Genomic DNA, 26762 nt, shown 5'->3' with positions numbered 1-26762 from the left:
CGCCCTGGGCCAAAGGCAGGCACTAAACCGCTGCGCCACCCAGGGATCCCTGCTTGTACAGATTTTAAAATATTTTTTATTTTAAAATTTTAATGAAATCTAATTTGTCTAATTTTTCTTTTGTTGCTTCTGCCTTTGGTGTTGTCATCAAGAACTCATTGCCAAATCCAATGTCCTGGAGGTTTCCACTATGTTTTCTTTGAGGAGTTTTAGTATGGATTTATAACTTTAAAAAAAAAAAAAGATTTTAGGGGGATGGCTCAGTGGTTTAGCACCTGCCTTTGGCCCAGGGCACGATCCTGGAGTCCCAGGATCGAGTCCCACGTCAGGCTCCCGGCATGGAGCCTGCTTCTCCCTCCTCCTGTGTCTCTGCCTCTCTCTCTCTATGTCTAAAATAAATAAATAAATAAATAAATAAATAAATAAATAAATAAATAAATAAATAAATAAATAAATAAATAAATAAACTTTAAAAAAAAGAAAATGTTTTAAAAAAATTTTATTTATTTATTTGAGAGAGAGAGCATGAGCAGTGAGGAGAGTAAGAAGGAGAGGGAGAAGCAGACTTCCCCCAGAACAGGGAGCCCAACATGGGGCTCAATCCCAGGACCCCAAGGTCCTGACCTGAGCTGAAGGCAGATGCTTAACTAACTGAGCCACCCAGGCACCCCTGGATTTATAACTTTTAAAGAGTGCTTGGCTACTTAATTTAAAACTTAAGTACATAAATCATTTTGTATTGTTAGTGGATATTTTGATTAGCTTAACTAAATTTTTCTTTTTAAAGTAAAAGTGCTAGTGTTCTCGTCTCCTCCGGTTTATAAATGTTTCATTTCAGGCTTCTTTCTGGAACTAAACCCTTTATTTTGAGATAATTGCCCAGCTAGCTCACCCACACGCTCTCTCAAATAAATAAAATCTTTAAAAGGTTTTTTTTTGTCCTCTTTTTATTATGAGCAATTTTGTTTTATGTAGCTCTATTGTAGATGATTGATGAAATTTTATATAAATTATAAATTTTATATATTTGACATCCATCCTTTTTTGAAAAATATGTTTATTTATTTTAGAGAGAGAGTGCATGCTACTCTGTGTGAGGGGGGATGGGCAGGCAGAGGGAAAGGGAGAGAAGCAGACTACCCCCTGAGCATGGAGACTGACACAGGGCTCGTGGGGCTGGATCCCACGACCTTGAGATCATGACATGGGCCAAAATCAAGAGTTGGTCGCTTAACTGACTGAGCCACCCAGGTGCCCCTCCATCCATTTTTTCATAGCACAGTATTTAACACAGAAAGAATAGATTCTTGGTATATATTTGTTAAGTAAATTTATACCTATATTTTGTTAAATTTATACTTAGTTATATTGAGAATAGCGTTTGCCTTAAAACGATAGACTAAATGCTAGTTTACTTTTTATACACTTTTTAAACTATTTTTTGCCATGCATTGGAATGTAGTATTATTGGGCATCTTCTTCAGAGTGTAGTGTTTAATACTTTGAACTGTGTATGAAGTGAAGAGGTTTCACTGTGTCTACTTATTTACAGAGTACAGTTTCTTCGTCATGACAGTGTTTCACCTATATCTAGTCTACTTCATGCATCAGAGCAAGGACTTGGGATAGATTTATGGAGGACAGGGTGTATGTAGTCTCAAGTCTATTCTCTCCTAGCTTTAGATGCTGTATATATAACAAGAGCATTTAAGTACCTGCCTTGTGCTATAAGAACTGTCCTAGGCTCAAATAAATACATTAAGTCTTTCTTAATTATATTCTTAGTCTGTAAGTAGCCCTACCTTTATTTTGGTAAATGAAGAAACTGACTTTTATAGGGGTTCTTTTGCCAGGGTCCACTGATCCCTTCAGCTACGTAAGCAGTTAGTTTGCTGTGTCACTTTTTAGCATTTTTTGTTTGTTTGTTGATCTTTTTTGATTTTTTTTTTTATTTTAAGTAATCTGTATACCCAATGTGGGGCTTGAACTTAACAACCCTGAGATCAAGAGCCCGGCTGAGCCAGCCAGGTGCCCCTTATTGAATATTTTCAGATAATAAATAAAAGAACAGCCTTTTTTTTTTCTTTTAAATATCTTTTGTTCTTTTATTGTATGATAGAATTACTTAAATAAGATCCTTTTGTGTTCAAATTGACGTTATTTTTTTTTAAATTTATTTATTTATTTATGATAGATAGAGAGAGAGGCAGAGACACAGGAGGAGGGAGAAGCAGGCCCCATGCTGGGAGCCCAACACGGGACTCAATCCCAGGACTCCAGGATCACGCCCTGGGCCAAAGGCAGGCGCTAAACCGCCGAGCCACCCAGGGATCCCCCAAATTGACATTATTTTTAATAGTTCTTCATAAATATAAGATTTGGGGTTACTTTTAATAGGATGTAAATACTATAGTTAGTAGAAATAGAAAGTCACATCCAAAGAAATGAATAAGGAAATGAATAGTTTTTAAGTAACTTAGCATGATTGCTGTGATAGACTAGATTCAGCTAAGCTTCCTGGGAGCCAAGGTTTTCATTACTCTAAATAAAGAAATGTATCTACAGAGGAGCCAAAAGATTTTCCTTGTAATTTTAAATGATTTCTAAAATCTGAATACTCTTCTGTAAGAGCTACTGAGTAATGAATAGACAATATTGTTGACAATAATTAAATAGCTCATATTCTATAGCTCTCGGGCTCTTTTTCATAATGAAAAAGTTGTTTTTTTTCAATTTTTTAAAATAATGATATTCTTAATAAATAGGGCATAAATACAAAAAGCTCAGTGAAGATGGATTATATACAAGGATAAGATAATGTAATTCAAAAAAACAGATTTTTTTTTGTACTCTAACTTGATCCTAAGGGTAAATTAGATGTGGATGGATTTTTTTATACTGCTCTATTCATCATTGTTCTAATTTGGGCTAGCTGGTTAGCAGACAATTTCAGAATTTTGTTTTCTAATGAAGGAATGACATATCACAATTCTATTTTGCTTATTGGTGGACTGGAAATCAGTTGAGGAAATGGTATGTTTATTTTCAAATTATGAAAGGTGAGAAGTATTTATGTCTGAGAGAAGGCCATTCCTTCTCTGCAAGGTGTTCTTGACATTATAAAGCTTGTAGTTTCCTCAAGAGGCAAGTTTAGATGTCCTCCTAGCACCTAATGTGAATGCTTTACTGAGACCACTAAAACACCAAAGAATATAATACAGATGATTTTAGCTTAAGAGGTTTTCAGATTTCCAGTAGTATAACCAGTCCAAAGTCTGCTATTAAAAAATCCTCATAGTTCCAGGAAATGTCAAATTTTGATTCCCGTGATGTCCCAGTTTCATTGAGGTGGCTTTAAAAATATAGAGACAGACTTTTCAGTTAATTGAAAGACATGACTTTACAGTGAGGTGTTATTTAACACTGAATGGTTGCATGTTGGAATATGAATGTCACTGACAGAAATTGTAGTTCTTCCAGTTAAGGTATACCCATTCCTTTTTTGTTATAAGTATTAGGACTAGTTGTCCTTTTTAAAAAAGGACTTAATTTTTCAGAGCAGTTTTAGGTTCACAGCAAAATGGAGCATAAGGTACAGAGATTTTCCTGTTATAACCTTTGTCTCCACATGTGTACGGCCTCTTCAGTTATCAGCATTCCCCACCAGAATGGTACATTTGTTACCATTAATGAGACTACACTGACATGTAATTATTACCCAAAGTTTTTCTAAACTGAATTTGTCTTGTATCCCCTATTATATTTCTAAGCCCTTTGAGATTGGAGAACCACAACCACATGTTATACTTTATGTTCCCCCAAGACCTTTGTAGTACGGCATTAAATAAATAGGGAACTAAATGGTGTGGCTAAAAAACAAGAAAAAATAATATTTGAGTAGTAGAAGCAGCTTAAAATTTTCTCTTTTATTCTTTCCTATGAATCTGATGCTATTTTACTTAAAATATAGATGAGCCTTTGGGGTGCCTAGCTGGCTCAGAGGAGCATGTGACTCTTGATCTCTTCGAGCATCTCAGGGAGATGAGTCTTTTAGCCCTAAGCGATGTTTGGAATGATTTAATAGAATTACAGATATTATGACTAAATTTTAATCTGAATTCTACAGCTTTTACCGAGTGGTGGTATTTTTAAATTTTACTGATAAGCTTCAAAAATCTTGTGTAACAAGGTGTTGAGAGTTCTAGCTTTCTTTCTTTGAAAGGTTTGCGATGTTTATTTTTTTTTAATTTTAATTTTATTTTATTTTTGTTTGTTTGTTTGTGATGTTTATAATCATACCTAGGCTAAGTTAACCCTAAAGCAAACACATTAGCCTTACAGAAAAGTGAGGATTCAGACTGGCTTCTAGTTTTTGTTTTGCCAGTTCTCACCTTTTTTCTGATCTTTGGTCATGGTTTCTTCTCTTGAACCCAGGAAGAAGTATGCTTAGGAGGAAATTCACCTTAGGAAGTGAGGGCTTGTCTGCACCATGTGAATTTTTCATTTTAATAGAGGTTGATTTTAGAGGATCCAGAATATGTAACTAATGGAATTTCAAGCAGTGGTATTCATGTCCAGGATTCTCAAATCAGGTCATGTTTTTCAGCAGGTTTGGTTCAGTTTCTAGGACAGTGTACACACTGCATAAAAGCATATTTTATTTATAGCTCTCTTCATTTAAAACACCACATAAAGAACTGAAGAAGTAATTGCCAACAGTGGTGGGTAGAATGAGGAGTCCACAGGAAGGTAAAATACCTCACCTGAGCAAAGGATTCGACTCTAGTTAAGTTGTATAAAGATAAATTGGGATTAGATTATGGACTTCTGGGTGTAAGTAATTTATCTTAAGTTTTTAAAGAGAGAGGGAAGCGGTTAAATAATCTTAAGAAAAAAGTCAAGTGCTTACTGAATGCATTGGGAAAGCAGTTTGGAATGTGTTGTGTTAATACGTCATAATGGCATTAACTGGTGTATTTTTTTTTAAGGTGTTTTTTCTTTTTCTTTCTTTTCTCTACTCTGGGCTTGAACCCTGAGATCAAGACCTGAGCTAAGACCTAGAGTCGGACGCTTAACCAATTGAGCCACCCAGATGCCCCTAGATATTTTTTCAATTGAGTTATAGTTGACGTAGAATAAAATTCACTGCTGAAAGTATATACTTCAGTGTTTTTAGTACATTTATGAAGGTCTATAACTATCATTTAATTCCAAAATACCTCATCACCTTAAAAAACCCTGTACACATTAATAGTCATTCTTGTTGCCTCTAGCCCTAGACCCTAGCAACCATTAATCTACTTCCTTTTACTATGAATTTGCCTTTTTTTTTTAAATTTATTCATGAGAGACATTGAGAGAGGCAGAGACACAGGCAGCCGGAGAAGCAGGCTCCATGCAGGGAGCCCGATGTGGGACTCGATCCTCAGACTCCAGGATCACGCCCTGAGCAGATGCTCCCACGGAGCCACCCAGGTGCCCCACTATGAATTTTCCATTTTGAGACATATCATAAAAATTGAATCATACGGCAGCCCGGGGGGCTCAGTGGTTGAGCACCGCCTTAGGCTCAGGACCTGATCCTGGAGTCCTGGGATCGAGTCCCGCACCTGCTTCTTCCTCTGCCTGTGTCTCTGCCTCTCTCCCTCTCTCTCTCTTATGTGTTTCTCATTAATCAATAAATAAGTAAAATCTTTTTTAAAAATTGAATCATACTGTGTGTGACCTTTGTGTAAGGCTTCTTTACCACAGCATAATGTTGTCAAAGCTCATCCATGTTGTATCCTGTATCAGTAATTAATCTCCTTTTATAGCTGAATAATAATTCTATTGTGTGGATATACAACATTTTGTTTGTCCATTAATTAGTTGATGGGTATTGAATTGTTTCCACTTTTTGGTCACTATAGGTAATACTGCTGTGAGTTTTTCAGAGAGGGTTTGTTTTCACTTCTCTTGATTATATAACTATTAGTGGAATTGATGGGTCATATGGTAACTATGTTTAACTTTTTGGAGGAACTGCTAAACTTTTTTCAAGTGACTTCCTAGTTATATTTCTGTCTGCAACATATGAGGATTCCAGTTTCTTTACATCTTCCCTGGCACTTGTTATTGCCTGTCTTTTTTATTGTAGTCATTCTTAATGGGTATAAAATTTTATTTCAGTGTGATTTTGATTTGTGTTTCCCTAATGACTGATAATGTTGGGTGCCTTTTCATGTGTTTATTGACCATTAGTATATCTGGAGAAATGCTTCCTCAAATCCTTTACCTGTTTTTAAGTTTTGTGTTTTTTATTGTTGTAATAGTTCTTTATGTATTCTGGATACAATTCCCTTATCAGATATGTGATTTACAAATATTTTCTCTCATACTGTGGGTTGTCTTTTTCACTTGCTTGATAAGATTATTTTTTGAATTATAATGGATTTTTTCTAGTATTTTTTTCATGAATGTGGTGCAAATGTTTTTTTATTGAGTAAATATTCTGTTTCTAGGACTTTTGTTGAGAATGAATGTTGCCTTTTTAAAAATTCCTTATGGTGTTGTCAAGAAGATCCATTTTACCCCCTTTTCATCTGTGTGATGTACTGTTAATAGATTTTTTTTCTCTTAGCATTCCTAGAATTCATTTTCCATAGCTATGTTTAGTATTACTACTGTATTTGAGTTTCTCCTACATAATTTAGGTTTAACTAACTGGTTTTTTGAAGTATTCTCGAATATAAATGTTATATTGATGCAGTATGCTAACTTTGATAATTGTTGATATCAGAATTATATTCAATTTGTAATAAGAATTGAGAATTTTCTCATATTTCTTATGAGCCCTAAATCTTGCAATCAAATTCCATTCCTTTTAAATTTGCAAGCACTTAAGTGCTTGGTGTCTTTTAGAATAGTGATTTATTGGTAAACTCTTAAATTTCATCCATGATTTTCTATTTCCTGAGACTGTTTTATGATTTATATTTTATAGTAAGTCATGCAAAATTTAAACATTACTATATATTGAATTTAGTAATATGTTTTTAAAAGACTTTTTTTGTTTTGCAATATAAAGATCTACATTTACTCCAAAGTACAGAAATAATGTTTTTTTTAAGATTTTATTTATTTATTTGACAAAGTGAGAGAGCATAAGCAGGGGAGCAGTAGCAGGGGGAGAGGAAGAAGAAGGCTCCCCTCTGAGCAGAGAGCTCCATGAAGGGCTCCATCCCAGAATTCTGGGATCATGACCTGAGCTGAAGGCAGACTCTCAACTGACTGAGCCACCCAGGCATCCCAGAAATAATTTTTGTAAGATTTTATTTATTCATAGAGACACAGAGAGAGAGAGAGGCAGAGGGAGAAGCAGGCTCCATACAGGAAGCCTCACAGGGGACTCGATCCTGGGTCTCCAGGATCACCCCCCAGGCTGCAGGAGGCGCTAAACCGCTGTGCCACTGGGGCTGCCCCCAGAAATAATTTTTATATGTGCTATTCCCATTCTGATTCCTACTGATGTTTTATATTGGTGCTCTCTCTCTTTTTTTTTTTTTTTTTTTTTTTTTTTTTAAATCTCTGCCTTACTCTTGCTCCCTCAGGTCATTTTCTGGACAGACTACCTGTACTTAAGTTCTTATCTGATCCTTTTCTTTTGGGAGAACCCAAACTAGGACAGGTATCTTTTGAGTACTTATTATTTAAAGAGTTGATAACATTTAAAGACTTAACTGTATGATCACCAAGGGTATGAGTATGGAGAAGAGGACCAAAATCTGTGTTGTTGGTGACTATATGTGTTAAATGGTTGGCATGAAGAAGAGCACTAGAAAAGGAGACTGGGGCATAATTAGTGGTGTAATAACAAAATTAGGAGCCTGTGATGTTTTGGAAACTAAGAAAATGTGGAAATAAGCAGGGGAATGATGCTTCTAATGAAACAGTTCAAGTGAGATGTGAGCTTAGAATTTATCTATTGAATTTGGCAATATATGAGCCATTGATGAACTAAGAAGAATAGTTTCCATTGAAGTGATGGGGACAAAAGTGTGACTGGAGTGGATTTAAGAACAATTGATGAAATAATTGAAGACAGTGTATATAGACAACTTGTTTGGAATTTTATTGTATAGGAAAGCAGAGAAATAGATTGGTAGCTGGAGAAATTTTTTGAAAGAGATATTTCTTTTCTAAAGATTTTATTTATTTATTTGAGAGAAAGCACCAGTTGGGGGAGAGGGAGAAGGAGAAACAGACTCTCTCCTGAGCAGAGAGTTCAGTGTGAGGCTTGATCCCAGGATTCTGGGATCATGACCTGAGCTGAAGGCAGATGCTTAACCCACTGAGCCACATGGGTGCCCCAAGAGAGGTTTTCTTCAGATAAATATGCACAAGTGGAATTGCTGGATCATATAGCTGGATTTCTTTTCAGGGAGGGACCTCCACATTGTTTTACATAGTGGCTGCACCAATTTACATTCTCTCTAAAAGTGCAGAAGGGTTCCTTTATCTCCACATCCTCAACAATACTTGTTATTTCTTGTCTTTTTGATAATAGCCATATGAGTTGTGGGATGTGATATCTTATTATTGTTTTGATTTGCATTTCCCTGATGATTAGTGATGTTGAACATCTTTTCATCTCTCTGTTGGCTACTTGTTATTTTTCTTTTAAGTGTCTGTTCAGATTTTCTGCCCATTTTTAAATTGAATTTTTTTTGGTCATTAAATTGTATGAGTTCTTTAGATATTTTGAATAATAGTATTTTCTCCCATTCTGTAGGTTACCTTTTCCTTATGTTGATGGTTTCTTTTGCTGTGCCGGAGGCTTTTTTATTATGATGTAGTACTACTTACTTATTTTTGTTTTTGGTGTCAGATTAAAAATCATTAACAAGACCTACCTGAAGAAGCTTACCCACCTGTATTTTCTTCTAGGAATTTTATGATTTTAGGTCTTAGGTTTGTTGTCTTTTTTTTTTTTTAAGATTTTATTTATTTGAGAGATAGCACATACAAGCTGGAGAAGGGAGAGGGACAAGAGACTATGCTGAGTGTGGAGCATCATGCAAGGCTCAATCTCATAACCTTGAGATTATGGCCTGAGTTGAAATCAAGAGTTGGACCCTTTACCGACTGAGCACCCCGGGTGCCCCAGGTTCAAGCCTTTAATCTATTTTGAGTTAATTTTTGTGTATAGTGTAAGAACGTTGTCAAGTTTTATTCTTTTGTCTGACTCTAGTTTTCCCCCTATCATTAATTGAAGGGACTGCCCTTTACCTTACCCGTTGTGTTTGGGTAAAAATATTGACCGTATTTTTTGAAAAATGGCATTGGAATTTCGATAGAGATTGCATTGAATTTTTAGATTGCTCCGGGTAGTATGGGCATTTTACCTGTACTGATTCTTGCAGCTCATGCATATGAAATAATTTCTCATTTATTTGTATCTTCAGTTTCTTTCATTAATATCTTAGAATTTTCAATATGTAGATCTTTCATCTCCTTCATTAACTTTATTCCTAGGTATTTTGTTCTTTGATACAATTGTAAATGGGATTTTAAAAAATTTTTCTTTCCGATAATTTTTTTTAAAGATTTTATTTATTTATACATGAGAGACAAAGAGAGAGGCAGAGACACAGGCAGAGGGAGAAGCAGGCTCCACGCAGGGAGCCTGATGTGGGAATCGATCCCGGGACCCCAGGATCACGCCTTGGGCTGCAGGGAGGTGCTCAACCATTGAGCCACCCAGGCGTCCCAACTTTCTGATAATTTTTTATTAGTGAATAAAAAACTGATTTTTGTATCCTGCAACTTTACCAAATTCAGTTATTAGTTTTAACAGTTTTTTTGATGGAGTCTTTAGTATTTTCTATATATACCATTATGTCATCTGTAAATAGTGACAGTTTTACTTTTTCCTTTCCAGTTTGAATGCCTTTTATTTATTTTTCTTGCCTATTTGCTCTGGGGGGAGCTGATAGCTTCACTGGTGAATTCTAAGACGACTTAGTAACCTGTCCTTTTTTTAAAAGCATCTGACAAAAATTCAACATCCAGTTATAAGAATTCTCAACAGAGTGGGTGTAGAAGAAACATATGTCAATATAGTAAAAGCCATATATGACAGGCTTACAGTTAGCATTCTACTCACTGGTGAAAAGCTGAGAGCCTTTCTTCTAAGATCAGGAACAACACAGGGATGCCCCCTCTTGCCACTTTTATTCACTAAAGTAGATTTTATATTGTCATTGCTATTGGTTACATGGACGTATGCAGTTTCCAAACTGTAAGGATCTGTCCCTTTCTATATGTAAATAATCTGTAGGAATGTAAGACGGAAATTTATACAAATGTGGCACTCCTTAGTAACTTCAATATGTATGCCTACAACTTTATTCACCACTAACATTTTTGTAAAACATGTTTAGGCTAACAATGGTTTGTTATGAAAGTTGGATTAGTAGTGCAAATATTGAAGAAACTCTCAGCTTTCTACTGGATTAGAATCAGGCCAGTAGGGTTCAGACATTGATGTTAGTCTTACAGCTCTAAATATGGAACTATCTCTTTGTTGCTGTATATGTTATAGGCATAGCACATTTTGTATATTCAGTTATTGATTTTTGTCCTTCAGGACCCAATGCTTTTGTATAGCATTTATAGTTTTTTTCATTGTACAAATTTCTTACCTTTTTAAAAAAATTTATTCATGAAAGAGACAGAAACATAGGCAGAGCAGCCCGGTGGCTCAGCAGTTTGGCACTGCCTTCAGCCCAGGGTGTGATCCTGGAGACCCGGGATCGAGTCCCACGTCGGGCTCCTTGCATGGAGCCTGCTTCTCCCTCTGCCTGTGTCTCTGCCTCTCTCTGTGTCTCTCATGAATAAATAAACAAAACCTTTAAAAAAAAAAAAAAGAAAGAAAGAAACACAGGTAGAGGGAGAAGCAGGCTCCCTACAGGGAGCCTGATGTGGGACTCAATCCCAGGACCCTGGAATCACGACCTGAGCCAAAGGCAGATGCTCCACCACTGAGCCACCCAGGCATCCCAGTTTCTGACCTTTCTCTATATATATTTTCTTCATATCCATATTTTCATTATTGATTATTCATTTACTTACCTGTAATGGGTTAATAGTGTCCATTAAATGCCTCAGTACTAAGGACAGATATAGCGAATATAGATTAACAAACACCAGGATAGCCATAATCAAACTAAAATGATCTTATATAACCGCTGACTGCTCATAGCCGTGAGCATGCCTGATGATCCTTTGTTGTACATTTTAGCTTTTGAACTCATTTAGAAAGATTGCTCCAACAATAAACTCTCTCTCAAATCTAGTCAGGTATATCATGTGATCTCTTTAAATCGATGGGGAAGTATAACATACTGTATTTTAAAAACCTTTATAGTGACTTCACTTTTCACCTTATAGTAATACCCAAGCTGAGAGTCTGTCAGAATAATGGTAGAGAATTAGGAGGGAGGAAAGATGGTGGTTTGAACACAGATGAAATAAGATTGACCATGTGCTGATTATCGTTGAGAATGTTGCACAAAAAGAATTACATCAGCACTTTAAGATAGAGAATCTTGAGTTTCTATCTAATCTCCAAAATAAGAATCTCCAGAAGGATGCCTGGGTGGCTCAGTCGGTTAAGTGTCAGACTGTTTCAGCTCAGGTTGTGATCTCTGAATCATGAGATTGAGACCTGCGCTGGGCTCCACATTTAGTGCAGAGTTCGGCTGGTCCTCTCCCTCTGCTCCTCCCCTCACTCACATGCTTATTCACCTTTCTCTCCCTCTCTCTCTCACAAATTAATTAATTAATTAATTAATTAATAAAATCTTGCAAAAAGAGTCTCTAGAAAGAAGGCACAGTGATCTCTTTCTATATATTTTTAAAGATTTTATTTATTTATTCATGAGAGACACAGAGAGAGGCAGAGACACAGGCAGAGGGAGAAGCAGGCTCCTTGCAAGGAGCCCGATGTGGGACTCTATCCCGGGACCGGGATCATGCCCAGAGTCAAAGGCTGATACTCAACTGCTGAGCCACCTAGGTGTCCCTAGTAATCTATATTTTTAAGAAACAACCTATATGAGTTTTATTTAGCTAGTCATACTATTGCACGCAGGGTGTGTTTTGTTTTCCTCCTTATGAGCAGCTTTTTTATTGGTAGGACATCTTGCTAAGACAATCTATGAGTTGTTGCCCAAATCTCTTTATGGAAATTTACCAATGGGCTCTTCTAACTAGATTATCCCTATCTGCTTACAAATCAAATGTTGTAACACTTGATTCACATTATACTCTTGCTACTGCTCTGTTTTTCTAATGTCCTTTGTAGCCAAATTATCTGAGTTGTCTGAATTTGCTGTCAGGTTATCCTCTTTCTTCTTGAATCACCTCCAAATTTTGTTTAGTTTCTACCCCTCCACATTAAATGATCTTGTCAAGATAATCAGTGATCTTTTTTTACACATTGTTAATTCTAAATTCTCTTTAACATAGTTAATAACTTCTTCCTCCTTGAAATATTTTCACTTTGCTTTTATGATATATCACTTTCTTTTTTTTTTTTTTGACTCACTGTCTCTCTTCAGTGTCCTTGCTGGTTCCATCTTTACTTTCTTATCTCTTATTTTTGTAACATCCCAGGGCTCAGTCATTGGACCTGTTCTTTTTTGTGTCCATGCTCATGCTCTTGATGCTTTCATGTAATTTCCTTGCTTTAAATATCATTTCTAAGCAGATGACTTCCAAATTTATATCCTCAGCTTGGATCTGTCCCCATATCTCTGAATGCCCATATTCAACTGCACACTAAAGATCCTACTAGGACATCTTTCAGGTATTTTAAACTAACATTTCTAAACACAAGGTTCACATCTCTCTTCTCTCCAACCTGGTCTTCCATAGCCATATTCCATTTCAGCTTATTGACAATTCCATTTTACCAGATTATCACATTTGTAGGAGTATGTTGAATGACAAATTTAGTGACCATCTTTGCTTGCTATACACAGAGGTATTTTTTGTGGCATGTACTTTATGTAGAACTTGTGGGAAAGGTTAAACAACTCAGCAGTACTAAACCATTTGGCACAGAGAAAAATAGCCCAATAAATTTAGGATAACTAAAATTTTGAAACACAAACTTAGTAGCATTACAAATTTTTAAGAAAAAGATTATGATGTATTTATGTATTTCTTAATGTTCCTGTTTTGGGTTTAGGCTATTGCACTTTGTAATGTGTCAGCTCTAGGTACAGGAAGCTTTGCAATGGTTTAAATTAATTGGTGGGGGTGGGGGTGGGTGGGTGGGGGTTAGCTTTCTTACATACCAAGAAATCCAGAAAAAGGCAGTAGTTTAACATGGTCCATTTCCAAAAAGAAGAGAAAAGTCCATTTCCTCAGCACTGCTATTAGAGACCCCCAGATTGTTTTGTTTCTCTTCTTTGTCAGCCTTCTTGTTTTTTAATACTCAGACTTGTTGACTCATGGTCATAGGATTGTTGTTGCCTCAGTAGACATGTTTATATCTATCCCTAGATAAGGAGCACAAATATTTGCCTATAACCAACCCCATTCCATTCTCAAAGCAGACTTCATATGTCACTGATCTCAACTGTGTCCTCCGACCCCTGTCCATCCATCTTGAAAGGATCTATTGTGGATATTTAGCTGGGTTCATTACTACCCCAAATAAAGTAAAATTTCTGTAAAGGGAGGAATAGAATCTGAGCGTCTATTACCATTGCTTTACAGAACCATCAGAAACTACTGAATATAGGGGTGCCTGGGTGGCTTCGTTGGTTAAGTGTTCAACTTCTGGTTTTGGCTCAGGTCATGATATTGAGATCATGAGATCGAGTCCTGAATCATGCTCTTTGCTCAGTGCAGAGTCTGCTGCACTGAGCAAATTCTCTCCCTCTCTCCCTCTCTCTCTCTCTCTCTTCCCCGTCTCCCTGCCAACTCTCACTTGTGTGCTCCCTCTCTCAAATACATACATACATACATACATAAGAAAGATTTTATTTATTTATTCATGAGAGACACACAGAGAGAGGCAGAGTCATAGGCAGAGGGAGAGGCCAACTCCTTGTGGGGAGCCTGATGTGGGACTCCATCCCAGGACCCCGGGATCACAACCTGAGCCCAAGGCAGATGCTCAACCACTGAGCCACTCAAGCATACCTAAAGAAAATATTTTTTGAAAAACTATTAAATTTAATACAATTGGTTATTTGAATTTATTTGTTTGGAAAAACCTTATTCTTTCTCAGTAGTTTCAAATAAATGGGATTTTAGTGGTAGTTGGGTATTTATTATTTGATACAGATGAGGGCTTACCATAGTTTAAAAATAATTAAAAACAATCCAGTGACTGATTAAGAAGCTAGCTATGTATTTAAAGCTTAGCAAATTTGTGTGTTTAATACTAGTGAATTTTTGAGAATTATAATTTACATTTTGATGCAAATAAGAATTTAGAAGAGATGATCTTTAAAGCCATAAAGATCTCTTTTTATTTATTTATGTTTGTTTGTTTATTTATTTATTTATTTTTAAATATTTTATTTATTCATGAGAGATATACTGAGAGAGACACAGACACAGGCAGAGGGAGAAGCAGGCTCCATGCAGGGAGCCCGATGTGGGACTCGATGTGGGATTCGATCCTGGGACTCCAGGATCACGCTCTGAGCCAAAGGCAGACACTCAACTGCTGAGCCACTCAGGTGTCCCAAGATCTCTTTTTATTGTTAATTTTGTTTCTTTATTTTGGTTTCCACAGAATGTTGGCTCAATTAAGAAACATCAGGGAGATAAATTCAACCCAGTGGTAAGTAGCTTTAATTTGTTTTGTTAGAAAGTATTTGGCTTGTTGTTATGCCTTTTTTTTCTTGGTTGGCTTTTCTTTCTCCATTTGATTAGAATATTTTTATGTCTCCCTTGTTAACTCCGATTTATAAAGTGGCTCTTAGTTATCATAACACTAAAATTCTAATGACTGTTCCCATGTTGATCACTTCCTTTTGAAAACAGGCCAGGCTTTCTTCCTCTGGTTTACTTCCTTTTAGTATTGTATAAGGGAGGCTCTTTTTGGTTGTTAGTACTCATTTATTTCTCTTTCATATGATACTTTCCTCCCATTCCCTCAGTAATGAAGTTCCCCCTCCTTTCTTAGCAATCAGCAGTTTTAATCTGCTATAAATTAGAGTTCATTTTTGTATGGGCTGTAGGCTCACTGAATTCAATCTGAGATCTAAAACTGCTCTCTTCATAGCTCTGTCCACAGGAAATTTTTACTTAAGATGTAAATTGTTTCCTAGAGCATCTAATTTCCTTTTTTAAAGTCATAGTCTCTTCTTAGAAGTTGTAAAACTTCTGACCACCCATCATGTTTTACCTTCATTAACAATTACTCTGTCTTATAAATTGCCTTATGCTTCATGTGTGCTGCACAGGTGATATCTAAGATACACTCTTTTTAATTACATATATTTGGTCATAAACTTTTCATGCCCTTTATTCTCAGCTAGCAGTTATACTCTCAAATCCATTACAATTTCAGGAATTTTTAGGCCATATCTTACCAGTTCTTTGGTACTATCATATTATATAAATATAAGCATGCAATATTTATAATTTGATAAACAGAATAATATTTTCAAACATCAAACCAACACTGTCCCACAGAACTTTCCGCACTGATAGAAATAATGTTCTCTGTCTTCTGTTACTGAGTATAGTAGCCACTAGCCACGCATTTGGCTGTTGAGCTTTTAAAATGTGCTTAGTGTGACTGAGAAACTAGATTTTTAATTTTATTTAATTTAACTTGAATTTTAAGTTAAAAATGGTTAAGATGGCCACATGACTAATGGCTACCATGTTGGAAAGAGCAGATTGAGTTCCGCATTGTTCTTAAGTGTCCTCTTAACTTATCAGTTTAAATCTTAAAATCTCTTGAGCAGAAATTTCATACTCATTTTTGGAATCTTTTAATTTGGGGATCTCATAAACACACAAGTATAAGCTAAATTCCCCTGTAGCAATGAAATTTTTTTTTTAAGATTTTATTTATTTATTCATGAGGGAGAGAGAGTCAGAGACACAGGCAGAGGGAGAAGCAGGCTCCATGCAGGGAGCCCGATGTGGGAGTTGATCCCAGGTCTCCAGGATCATGCCCTGGACTGAAGGCAGCGCTAAACTGCTGAGCCACCCAAGCTGCCCTGAAATTCTTATTAGATCAACAAAACTGCTCATTCTAACCAGTAAAACTATATTCTTAATAAGCATTCAGTAAACTTTTCTGGATATTTCTTTGTTGATAAAGTTTTTTTTTTTGTTTTTATTGAAGTATAATGGACCTAGCTATGTTAATTTCAGGTGTACGGTATAACAATGATTTGATATATGCATATATTGCTAAATGTCCACCAAAATTTAACATCTATCACCATATGTAGTTATAAATTTTTTTTCTTGCTATGAGAGAACTTTTAAGATCTACTCTCATAGCAATTTTCAAATATACAGTACATTATTATTATTAACTATAATCACCATGCTATATATTACATTCCCATGAGGCAATTTCATATAGAAACTTTTATATTTGACCTCATAGTGTAGGGGAAGAAACATTTTCCTTGGCCCTTTTAGGGTCTTTGGCTAGGTCTGAAAACTAACTTCACAAAGACAGTTTAATAAGAGAAAGCATGCAAATTTATTTAATACAAGTTTTTAAGTGGCAGAGGAGCTTTTATAAAGAGTAAGGACATAAAGAAACCATTAAAACTTCGTATTTTTATGCTAGGTTTGATGAAGAGTGTGACTTGCATAGAAAGAAGTATGATAAGTCAGTATGAGGTTTAATGTAGTAAACTGGGGGAAGTTTAATAAAGCCCATTTGTTAGGATTCGTCTCCATTCTTTAGAGATTAGACTGGTTTTTTCCTCCAGGTATAAGGAAGGCACTTCTCACATGAGGACTTTATGACCTATTTCATTGGATAAGTGCAAAGGGAGGACATGCAAAGGGAGGGAGCAACATGACCTTCCTGCTTCTGTTGTTTTCTCACATTCCTTAAGTTGAAAGAACTCAATATGTCATGGTACCGTACTTTGGAGTGGTGTGTTCTGAATCTGATCAGTATTTTATTTTTGTAAACTCTAAAGGAGAAGTGCCTAGTAAAGACCTATTAATATTTTATTCATTTTGAGAATATGATTTCACGTCTATCATTATGTATTTAGGAGCAGTGTAATGCAGTAAGAGCAAAGAATCAGTTTCTTTATGGAAAAATAGGGATAATAGTACATGTCTTAGATATATGAGGATGAAATGAGAATATACATGTATTTTATCTAAAGAACTTAGCACAGTACCTGGCACATGGTGATTGACCAAGAATAGTTATATTTTTAAAAGATTGCAAGAGAAATGCTTAGTTGTCAAACACTTTAAGAATATCACATAATTTGAAATAGAACAGTTGGAAGCAGTACTTAAGTATTAGTCATTTTGTTCATAAACAGATTATTTTTCAGTGATTTTTAATTTAAAAGACAATGCAGTAAAATATTTAATTTGATTAGTGAGTTTTTTCGGTGCTTCATTCTATTTTGTGCTTGAGACCATTTCCCTCATTGGTTTCAACCTAGTCTTGGCCCTGGTTAGAAGTATTCTATTACTCTAAGAGTCTTCTGGCTTAAAGCAAGAATTCCTATTTTACAAAGAGTTCTTAACTTGATTAACAGTCATTCTTATTTATTTAAGTAGGCTTTTCTTTGGTAGTATAATCTTAGACTAGTTGGAATTAATCTGTGGATATGTAAGTTAAAATTAGCCAATTTTAAGCAGCATTGTTGCTTAACCAACATTAACCAACCAGTGGCTCAGTTGGTTAAGTGTCAGCCTTTGGCTCAGGTAATGATCCTAGGATCCTGGGATTGAGCCCTGCATTGGTCCCCCTGCTCAGTGAGGAGTCTGCTTCTTCCTCTCCCTCTGCGGCTCCTCCTGCTTGTGCACTCACTCTCTTTCTCTCTCTCTATATATATATCAAATAAATAAATAATCTAAAAAAAAAAATAAACCTGGAGACTTTTCACTAATTTCCCCCATTTAACTTGAAACAAATCTGTATATATACTTTATTAAGTAAGTTTATTCTCTAGTGTGTAACGTTACACAAAAAGAGGGTCTATAAGCTCTTTAGAAAAATGAAAAGAGGGCAGCCTGGGTGGCTCAGCGGTTTAGTGCCGCCTTCAGCCCAGGGCATGATCCTGGAGACCCGGGATCGAGTCCCACATCGGGCTCCCTGCATGGAGCCTGCTTCTCTCTCTGCCCGTGTCTCTCCCTCTCTCTCTACCTCTCTCTGTGTCTCTCATGAAGAAATAAATAAAATCTTTAAAAAAAAGAAAGAAGAAAAATTAAAAGACCAATATTTAATTGAAACAAGGTACACTTGACATATATTGGAATTTTGATGTAGAAGAGCCTTGGAGGGATGCGTGGGCAGCTCAGTGGTCTGCCTTCAGCTCAGGGCATGATCCCGGAGTTCCAGGATCGAGTCCCACTAGGGCTCCTTGCATGGAGCCTGCTTCTCCCTCTGCCTATGCCTCTGCTTCTCTCTGTATGTCTCTCATGAATAAATAAAATCTTAAAAAAAAAAAGAGCCTTGGAAAGTTAAAGGAGTGATTGATTCTGATGGCTTATTAAGGAAGACCTGAAAATATCTTTGCAGTCCCACTTCCTACTCAAAACTCTGTAGTCAAAGTCTACAGAGATTTATTTTATTTTTAAAATAAATAAAATTTATTTTATTAGAGTGAGAGAGAGCATAAGAGGGGGAGGGGTAGAGAGAGGGACAAGCAGACCCCTTGATGAACAGGGAGCTTGATGTGGGGCTCGATCCTAGGACTCTGGGATCATGACATGAGCCAAAGGCAGATGCTTAACCAACTGAACCTCCCAGGCACCTCCAAATTCTTAATAAAAAAAATAGCTCTTACCCAGGAATTAAGGAAATATCTTTGTTATATTAGGGTTTTCTAGTTGAGAATAACCAAGACTCATGAAGCATGGGTCTTAAAGAAGCACATAAATAGCTATTTAGTGGGTCATTTTTTTAATAGTACAAAAGTACTTGAGTTTCATTTGAAATTCAGTATATATAAATTTACATAAATTTTGACAGTAAACAATGTTAAATGTATTCCATTGGATGTGTGTAAAGAAAGAGGTACCTGTCTTGATATATAGATTGCGATGAATTGGAATTTTTTTTTGAAAAATTATTGGTCATAATATGTTTTAACTGAATTTACTTTTATTTGAATATTGCAGTGTCTAAAAATGACTACAAAACGAAGTTTGTTTGTGCGGTTGGTACCATGTCGTTGTCTACGAGGGGAAGAAGAGACTGTCACTACTCTTGATTATTCTCATTGCAGTTTGGAACAGGTTCCCAAAGAGATTTTTACTTTTGAGAAAACTTTGGAGGAGCTCTATTTAGATGCTAATCAGATTGAAGAGCTTCCAAAGGTATGTTAATACTGTGTTTTAAGAATTGCCGTTGGTTGTTTTTACGCAAGAAATATGATATCCCCAATGTTGCCATAATGCTATCAATGTATTTGTGTTTCCATTTTTTTTTGGTTCAATTTTATCTTGAGATATGTAGCAGAGTTCAAAAAAAAATTTTTTTAAGATTTATTTATTTGCGAGAGGGAAAGAGTGCATACATGCGGATGAACAGGAGGTAGGGCAGAGGGAGAGGGAGAAAGAATCTCAAGTAGATTCCATACTGACTGTGGAGCCCTGCATGGGGCTGTCTCAGGACCCTGAGATCCTGACCTGAACCAAAACCAAGAGTTGGACGCTTAACTACTCTACCACACAGGTGCCCCCCAAATTTTTATTTTATTTTAATTTTTTTTAAGATTTTTATTTATTCATTCATGAAAGACACATAGAGAGAGACAGAGACACAGGCAGAGGGAGAAGCAGGCTTCATGCAGGGAGCCCAATGTGGGACTCTCAGATTTGATCCCGGGACTCCAGGATCACACCCTGGGCTGAAGGCAAACGCTCAACTGCTGAGCCACCCAGGCGTCCCACCCCAAAATTTTTAAAATACAATTTTAACCTTTATCTCTTCGAGTTAATTGCTTGAATATTTGAGAAAGTAAGTTAAAATTTTGTATTTAATTTCTGTTTCTTAGTGCCATTTTGGTAGGTAAGACTATACAATTTCTGCAGCCAGTAGATTTAGCTAGACAAAGATAGAAATTTTTTCTTCTAGTTTTTGTGAGTTGTTGGTCTACATTATTGTAATTGAGAATAAATTATCCTTTCGGTTGTCACATAATAATTCTGTTATTAAGCAGGTTTTTAGAGGTAGTGTTCTATTTGCCCCCATTTCAGTTTGTTTGAAAAGATTTTATAGAGGACTTAACATTTTTGAAATGTAAAAACTAGAGAAAGTTGTTTTGTTGCCATGAAACATCCTCTTACATTATCAGTTTGTTAAAATTTTTCATGGCTACTTTTTTTTTAAGTCCCAATCCCCTTCATTCTCAACTCACTTCCTTGTTTATTGTGGAAAAACTGCAGTAGCTTCCCCCCCCCCCAAATTTTTATTTAAATTCTAGTTAGTCCCATCAACTGAAGGTCACTGATCTACCTAGACCAAACGGACACCGAGGCTGAGTGGACAGAGGGGCCAAGGCCTGTAGGCAGAGCCTGTTCTTTCCTTTCTGTGTGATCTGCCTAGATTACCTTTCTGTTCCTTACAGTTCCCCTCACGTTCTGTGCTTGGTAGAGCAGTGGTGTCTCCAATGAACTTGTTTCCTGGTTTTGCATCTTGTGAAATGTTTTTTTGTATTTTTGTTGAAGGTTAAACATTTGTATAAATTGTAAATATATTTGGTTTATTACAGTAAAGGCTTTAGTACCAAAAAAAAATTGGTAATATTGGTTTCAGTAGAATTTAGTGATTGATCACTTATGTATAATACCCAGTGTTTAACATGAGAAGTATCCTCCTTAATACCCGTCACCAATTTAGCCATCCCTCACCCACCTCCCCTTTAGCTACCCTCAGTTTGTACAGTAGTTTTAATTTGTTAGAATGTTTTTCTACCCTAACATTAGTGTTTATCAAAACTGGATGGAGATGTGTTCGTGGATCATAAATACGTGTGGCATTTGCAAAAAACAAACTGATTTGCACTGGTGGATTTAGAAAATAAAAACAGAGGACACCCAGTTAAATTATCATTTTTAGATGAACAATGAATATTTTTTTAGTATAAGTGTGTTTTATGCAGTAAATAGGACATACTTCTTCTAAAAACTTTTCCTTGTTTATTTCAAATCCAAATTTAATCAAGCGTTCTGTAGTTCATCTGACATTCTAACTAGAATAGAATAGAAAGTACAGTGTGTTGCATGTGTCCATTGTTGCATGAAATATTTGTGTTAAATTTCTGTGTGTATATACATACTGTATGGCAGTGCTTTGAAAAAGGCTTTTTCTTTGGTAGCTAGTAATAAAAACATTTGTTTTTTGTTTTTGTTTTTTTTAATAAAAACATTTGGAAAGCCAATGCCATCCAAGGTTTTCTTAGAAAGAAATTGTATATGGCTATGGATAAAATATTAAAGATTGTGGGTTGCATGTTTATGAATTACATCCCTAGGTTGTAATAAGGTTCTTTGTAATTTACTCTTTCCTTACATATTGTTCTTTAGAAAGTAATTTATCTTACTTAGATTGTTCTGGAGAACTTGGAAGTCTGAGATTAGTACCTTTTTTGTAATAAGCAATAATAGTAGGATCTCAGCCTGGTGATTGGGTGGAAAAGAGAGTGTGATTTTGCTGTGATAGTGCAGATAACTAAATCACTTACACTACTTTCAGTTTTTGAAAGAATGCTCTTCTTAAATAGGGCTTATGCAGTGTCATCCTGATAACAGCTTTTTGTTTGGTTTTCTAAACACTTTCCTTTTTATGAGCAGTTTCAGATTCACAGCAAAATTGAAATTTCTCATATATACCTACACTGTTGTTAACATCCTCTGTCAGAGTGGTAGTTACATTAAAGTTGTTGAATCTATGTTGAATAATTAACATCACCTGAAGTCCATAGTTTATAGTACGGTTCACACTTGGTGTTGTACATTGTATGTCTGGACAAATGTATGAAACGTATCCTTGATTATGGTATTACACAGAGTATTTTCATTGCCCTAAAAATTCTCTGTGCTCCATACAGTTTTTTTGGTATGGAATGTAGAAGCGACCCATTTACTTACACTTTTGGTTAATGTATTTTATAAGTATATTTCATGCTTCTGATTTTAGCATAACAATATATTCGTTCCTTTTTTTTTCATCCCAAATCAGAATTATGTATTTTGAGTCATTTTAAGTCAGTTGTACTTATTTGGGTTTAATTTATGTAAATTTTCATTTTGAAATAAGGATGCTTGAAATAGACGTTTCAAAGTTTGCCATATTTAATAATTACTTATTTTTTACTACTTTAACAAAGAATACAACCATAGAGTTATTCTTACTGAGTGCATTTTCCTCAGGGCAGAAGTACGAGGATGTAATGATTGAGTAGTTCAATTCTGTTCAGATACATAGTAGGATGAAACAATAAGAAATCTTTCCTGGTATTTATGTGGGTATAAATCATTCAATTTAACATACTAATAATATTTATTTGTATAAAGGTTAATAAATGAAATGTTTAAGGAAACTTAATCAAAAATCATTTTTTCCCTTGTTTCATTAGCAACTTTTTAACTGTCAGTCTCTACACAAACTGAGTTTGCCAGACAATGATTTAACAACATTACCAGCATCTATTGCAAATCTCATTAATCTCAGGGAACTGGATGTCAGCAAGAATGGTAAGATTTTTTTCCCCTGGCTTTCTGTACTTGGAACATGTTATTTTATTAAAATTTCTATTGTGTGTTAACAAACAAAAATACAAATTTAAAAAGTGTTACCATATTAGCTTTCATATATATAAAGCTTATAAATATGATAGTTTAAGGCAATGTGGAGATAGATGTAAAAACTTTAAAATGATCTTTAAGATGCTGTCGATACATGCATGCATGTATTTACTTATGTATCCTTAAATTTATATATTTATATATATCCATTGTCCTGTTGTTTGTGATGATGAGAAACTATTAACAACTGTAGCGCTCACTGTTGATTACACTATTTAATATAGCCATAGAGAGAAATCTAATGGAGCTCCATCAGTACTGGCATGCAGTATTTACAGTATGGTGTTAAAGGTCAAAAAAAAGTGCAATATTATAAATCAATTGAATATCATTGAATATTTATTGAAAGACCACCTTTTTTCAAGTACCGTATTAGGACCTAGGATTACAGTTAATGATGAGAAATAAAAGGACGTGGTCACTGTTCTCTTGCTGTATATAGTCTTGGTTTAGTTTGATATACACTTATTTCAGTGTAGAAGATTCCAAAATGTTAAGTGCTTACCTGGTCCAATAGAGAAGTAAATCCTTGAAAATTTTAGAATGAATGCATATTTCTTATGTAATTACAAAAAAAAATACAAGAGTCAATATTTAAATGGCCTGCTAAAAGATAAGACTTCAACAAACACTAAATACTAAGTCATATTCAAAGAATTCTTTATAATGTTTGGAAAAAACTTTATGAACAAGTCCCCACAATTTAGTGCAGTAGCACCAGTAAATGCTTAGCAGTCGTTCCATACCTCTGGGTTGCAAAGTTTCTCTTTGTCTTGATGGTATGAACATACAAAAGTGATCTTTCTATCATATTAATTCTACATTTTAGGACTTGCAAAAACCACTTTAAGACTGATTGAAAGAATTATCCTCTTTTCACAACCAGCAGTTCACTTTCAATGAATTAGCAACTGTATCTACTCATTTCCATAATGAGTATTGACTGTAGTGTTTCTTTTTTATTCTAGTTTGAGCAGTTTTTTGTTGGTTATATTGAAAACCTGTTTTATGTGATTCTATCAGCTTGTGTCTTTGAGGAGTTGGAAATAATTTCTGTATAGTGAGAAGATTTAAGATAAGCCCTCAAGCATTCTACCCAGAAAGAGGATGACATTAGTTATTGCTGCCCAATGAACGCTTAATTTAATTTTTAGTGGAAGTAAATTTTATCTATTATTTTCTTCTCTTTCTCTGTGATTTCACATAGAAAGGGCCTCATCTATATTTTAAGTGGAAGAATCAGTCCCTTGGCTTTTACTTGTTTCCTTGCTTTTTTCTTTGTTGTCTTTTTTTTTTTTTTAAGATTTTATTTATTTATTCATGAGAGACACAGAGAGGCAGAGACACAGGTAGAGGGAGAAGCAGACATGCTGAGAGCCCTATGTGGGACTTAATCCCAGGACTCCAGGATCATGCCCTGGGCTGAAGGCAGGTGCTCAACCCCTGAGCCCCCCAGGCGTCCCTCTCCTTGTTGTCTTAAACTGATCTCTAAATGAAACTGCATTGAAGTGTAAATTTATTTAATTTGCTTTTCCTTTTGTGGCTAAAGTTTTGCTTTATTGTTAGGTTTTTAAAGAAATAAAAAGTTTACCGAGCTGCTGTCCTAAGTCATTGCAGAAAGCAACTAATGTTTGAAAAAAAATCATTTTTTGTGTTGTGTTCAAATGCCTGTCCTTCTTGAAAACTAATGGGGTTGATGATTAAAACATTCTGCAAAGTGGTTGATTGGGAAAGCTGGTGGGGAAGGGGAGATAAAAGAAATGAAGACTAGCCTAGTTTGTAATTCATCTGTCTGAGCACACAGAATAGAAAGCCAGGAATTTATAAGGCACAGAAACCAGAAAGAGTGGCTCAGATCTTTCTAACTGATATGGGAATGCTAGAGAGGTTAAATAAGGCCTTTCTTTTTAATTGAGTCAAAAAGCCCAGGAAGAATGAATTGAAAGTTTGTGGTGAAAACAGAAACCAGTTCATTGAACCTGAGAAAATCTGATGATTAGGAATCAACTGCTGGAAAAGGCTCTCACTTTAAGCTCAGAGAAGTTAAATTGATTATGAGGAAAATTACTGATGGCCTGGGAAGTCACTGTATTTTTTTCTTGTGTTTTCAAATTTCTGAAATTGCTAATGTGCTTAATAGTTGTTTAAATTGAGCTCTTGTAATAAAGTTTATTTAAGATAATGAGAGAAGAAAAACTGTGTGTTAAATACCTCAGAACTTAAATATTTTTAAACATTGATCACTGGTCCCTGCTAAGTATGTTAATAATGCAGGCTGTAACTGGGGTGTTCACACACTGTGCCTTATCATAGGCGTTATCACTCGTATTCTAGTGAAATCATACATTGGCTTGACCAGTATAATTATTTGAGTTTGCAATTCCTGGTTCAGACTGTTTTGACTGGAGCTCACTGTTATATTCTGTACTATTTATTACCATAGCTTTTCAAGTGCAGAAACAGTAAGGAACCAGTATTAACTTGCATTCTATAATTAGGACATTGAAGCATTGATGCCCTCCCAGTAGAGATCACCATGAACTCACCTTTCAACAGTTTGGGTTTATTATTTGATGCAGTGAGCAAAAACCCATATCATGGGGATCTAAGGGGTGTCTCAAGGTGTTAAAAAAAAGACTTATTATAGGGTTTTGACTTATATTTGGTGATTTGGGGGAACATTTAAGAATATGAGGTTTTACTCTGGGTGGGATGCTATCAGGAAGTAGGGGTAGTTCTATGATTGGGAACCTTTTTTTTTTTTTTTTTAGATTTTATTTTAGAGAGAGTGTGAGTTAAGGGAGGAGTGGAGGGAGAGAATCTCAGGCAGACTGATTGCTTGGTGCAGAGCCCGACATGGGGTTCAGTCACACGATCCATGAGAACACAGTCTGAGCTGAAACCAAGAATTGGACACTCAACTGATTGAGCCACCCAGGCACTCCTATGATTGGGAAACTTAATTTTATCTATAGGGAAGGAAAATTAGAACAAGCCTAAAGTTGTAATTGATAAAGAAATAGCAGTCACGCAGTATTTGCGAGAAGGGCTTGTTTGGTATTTTGTATTTTGGACGATGTTCACATTTGTTCAGACATGATTATAGTTGACCCTTGAATGATGTGGGGAGTTAGAAGCATCAACCCCATGCACTGTTGAAAATCTGTGTATAACTTTTGACTCCTCCAACCTCCAACTTAACTATACTAACAGCCTACTGTTGACCAGAACTCTTATCCCTAGCATATATATGTGTATAATATATATAACATATACAACATATTTTGTGTGTTGTGTGTGTTATATACTATATTCCTAAAGTAAGCTGGAGAAAAGAAAATGTTATTAAAATCATAAAACAAAAAAAATCATAAAACGTATTTATGGTACTGTAAAAAAAATTCATGGTTAAGTGGACTTGCACCATCCAAACCCATGTTAAAGGTTAACTGTACAAAGTTGCTTTAATTTTTATCTTTTATGGTCAAAGAATGGCCTAGTCTGATTTTGATAGTCTTTGAAGTTGTATAGTTCAACAAGAGAATACTAAGATGCCCCCCCCCCCCGAATGCCAAAGTAGTTAGCTCATAAGACCAGGCCAGCTCCTAAATGTCAGGAGTATATTCTCTTTCTCAGCAGTAAAGAAAGAGTTCTTCTATAACTAAGTGATAGTAATAGAAGGAGGAAAGCCACATTTTGTAATATCTAAACTGGTG

General features: G+C 35.5%; 1 protein-coding gene across 9 annotated transcripts in view; it reads left to right on the top strand.

Moving 5' to 3' along the window:
* The window catches only part of ERBIN (erbb2 interacting protein), a 114029-nt gene that overhangs the window by 16065 nt on the left and 71202 nt on the right, over positions 1-26762 (top strand). For all 9 annotated transcript variants that reach the window (XM_055331237.1, XM_055331238.1, XM_055331243.1 and 6 more), the window contains 3 exons: positions 14798-14845; positions 19357-19554; positions 22818-22935. In XM_055331237.1, coding sequence (XP_055187212.1) covers positions 19366-19554; positions 22818-22935 — 307 coding nt within the window. In that variant the 5' untranslated portion in view covers positions 14798-14845; positions 19357-19365. Of the gene's footprint in view, positions 1-14797; positions 14846-19356; positions 19555-22817; positions 22936-26762 lie in introns of those variants that run through there.

This window comes from Nyctereutes procyonoides, unplaced genomic scaffold, assembly GCF_905146905.1.
Source record: "Nyctereutes procyonoides isolate TBG_1078 unplaced genomic scaffold, NYPRO_anot_genome, whole genome shotgun sequence".
In the NCBI taxonomy this organism is placed as follows: domain Eukaryota; kingdom Metazoa; phylum Chordata; class Mammalia; order Carnivora; family Canidae; genus Nyctereutes; species Nyctereutes procyonoides.
The sequence above is the reverse complement of the archived record's forward strand: the minus strand, read 5'-3'. Positions and strand labels throughout refer to the sequence as shown.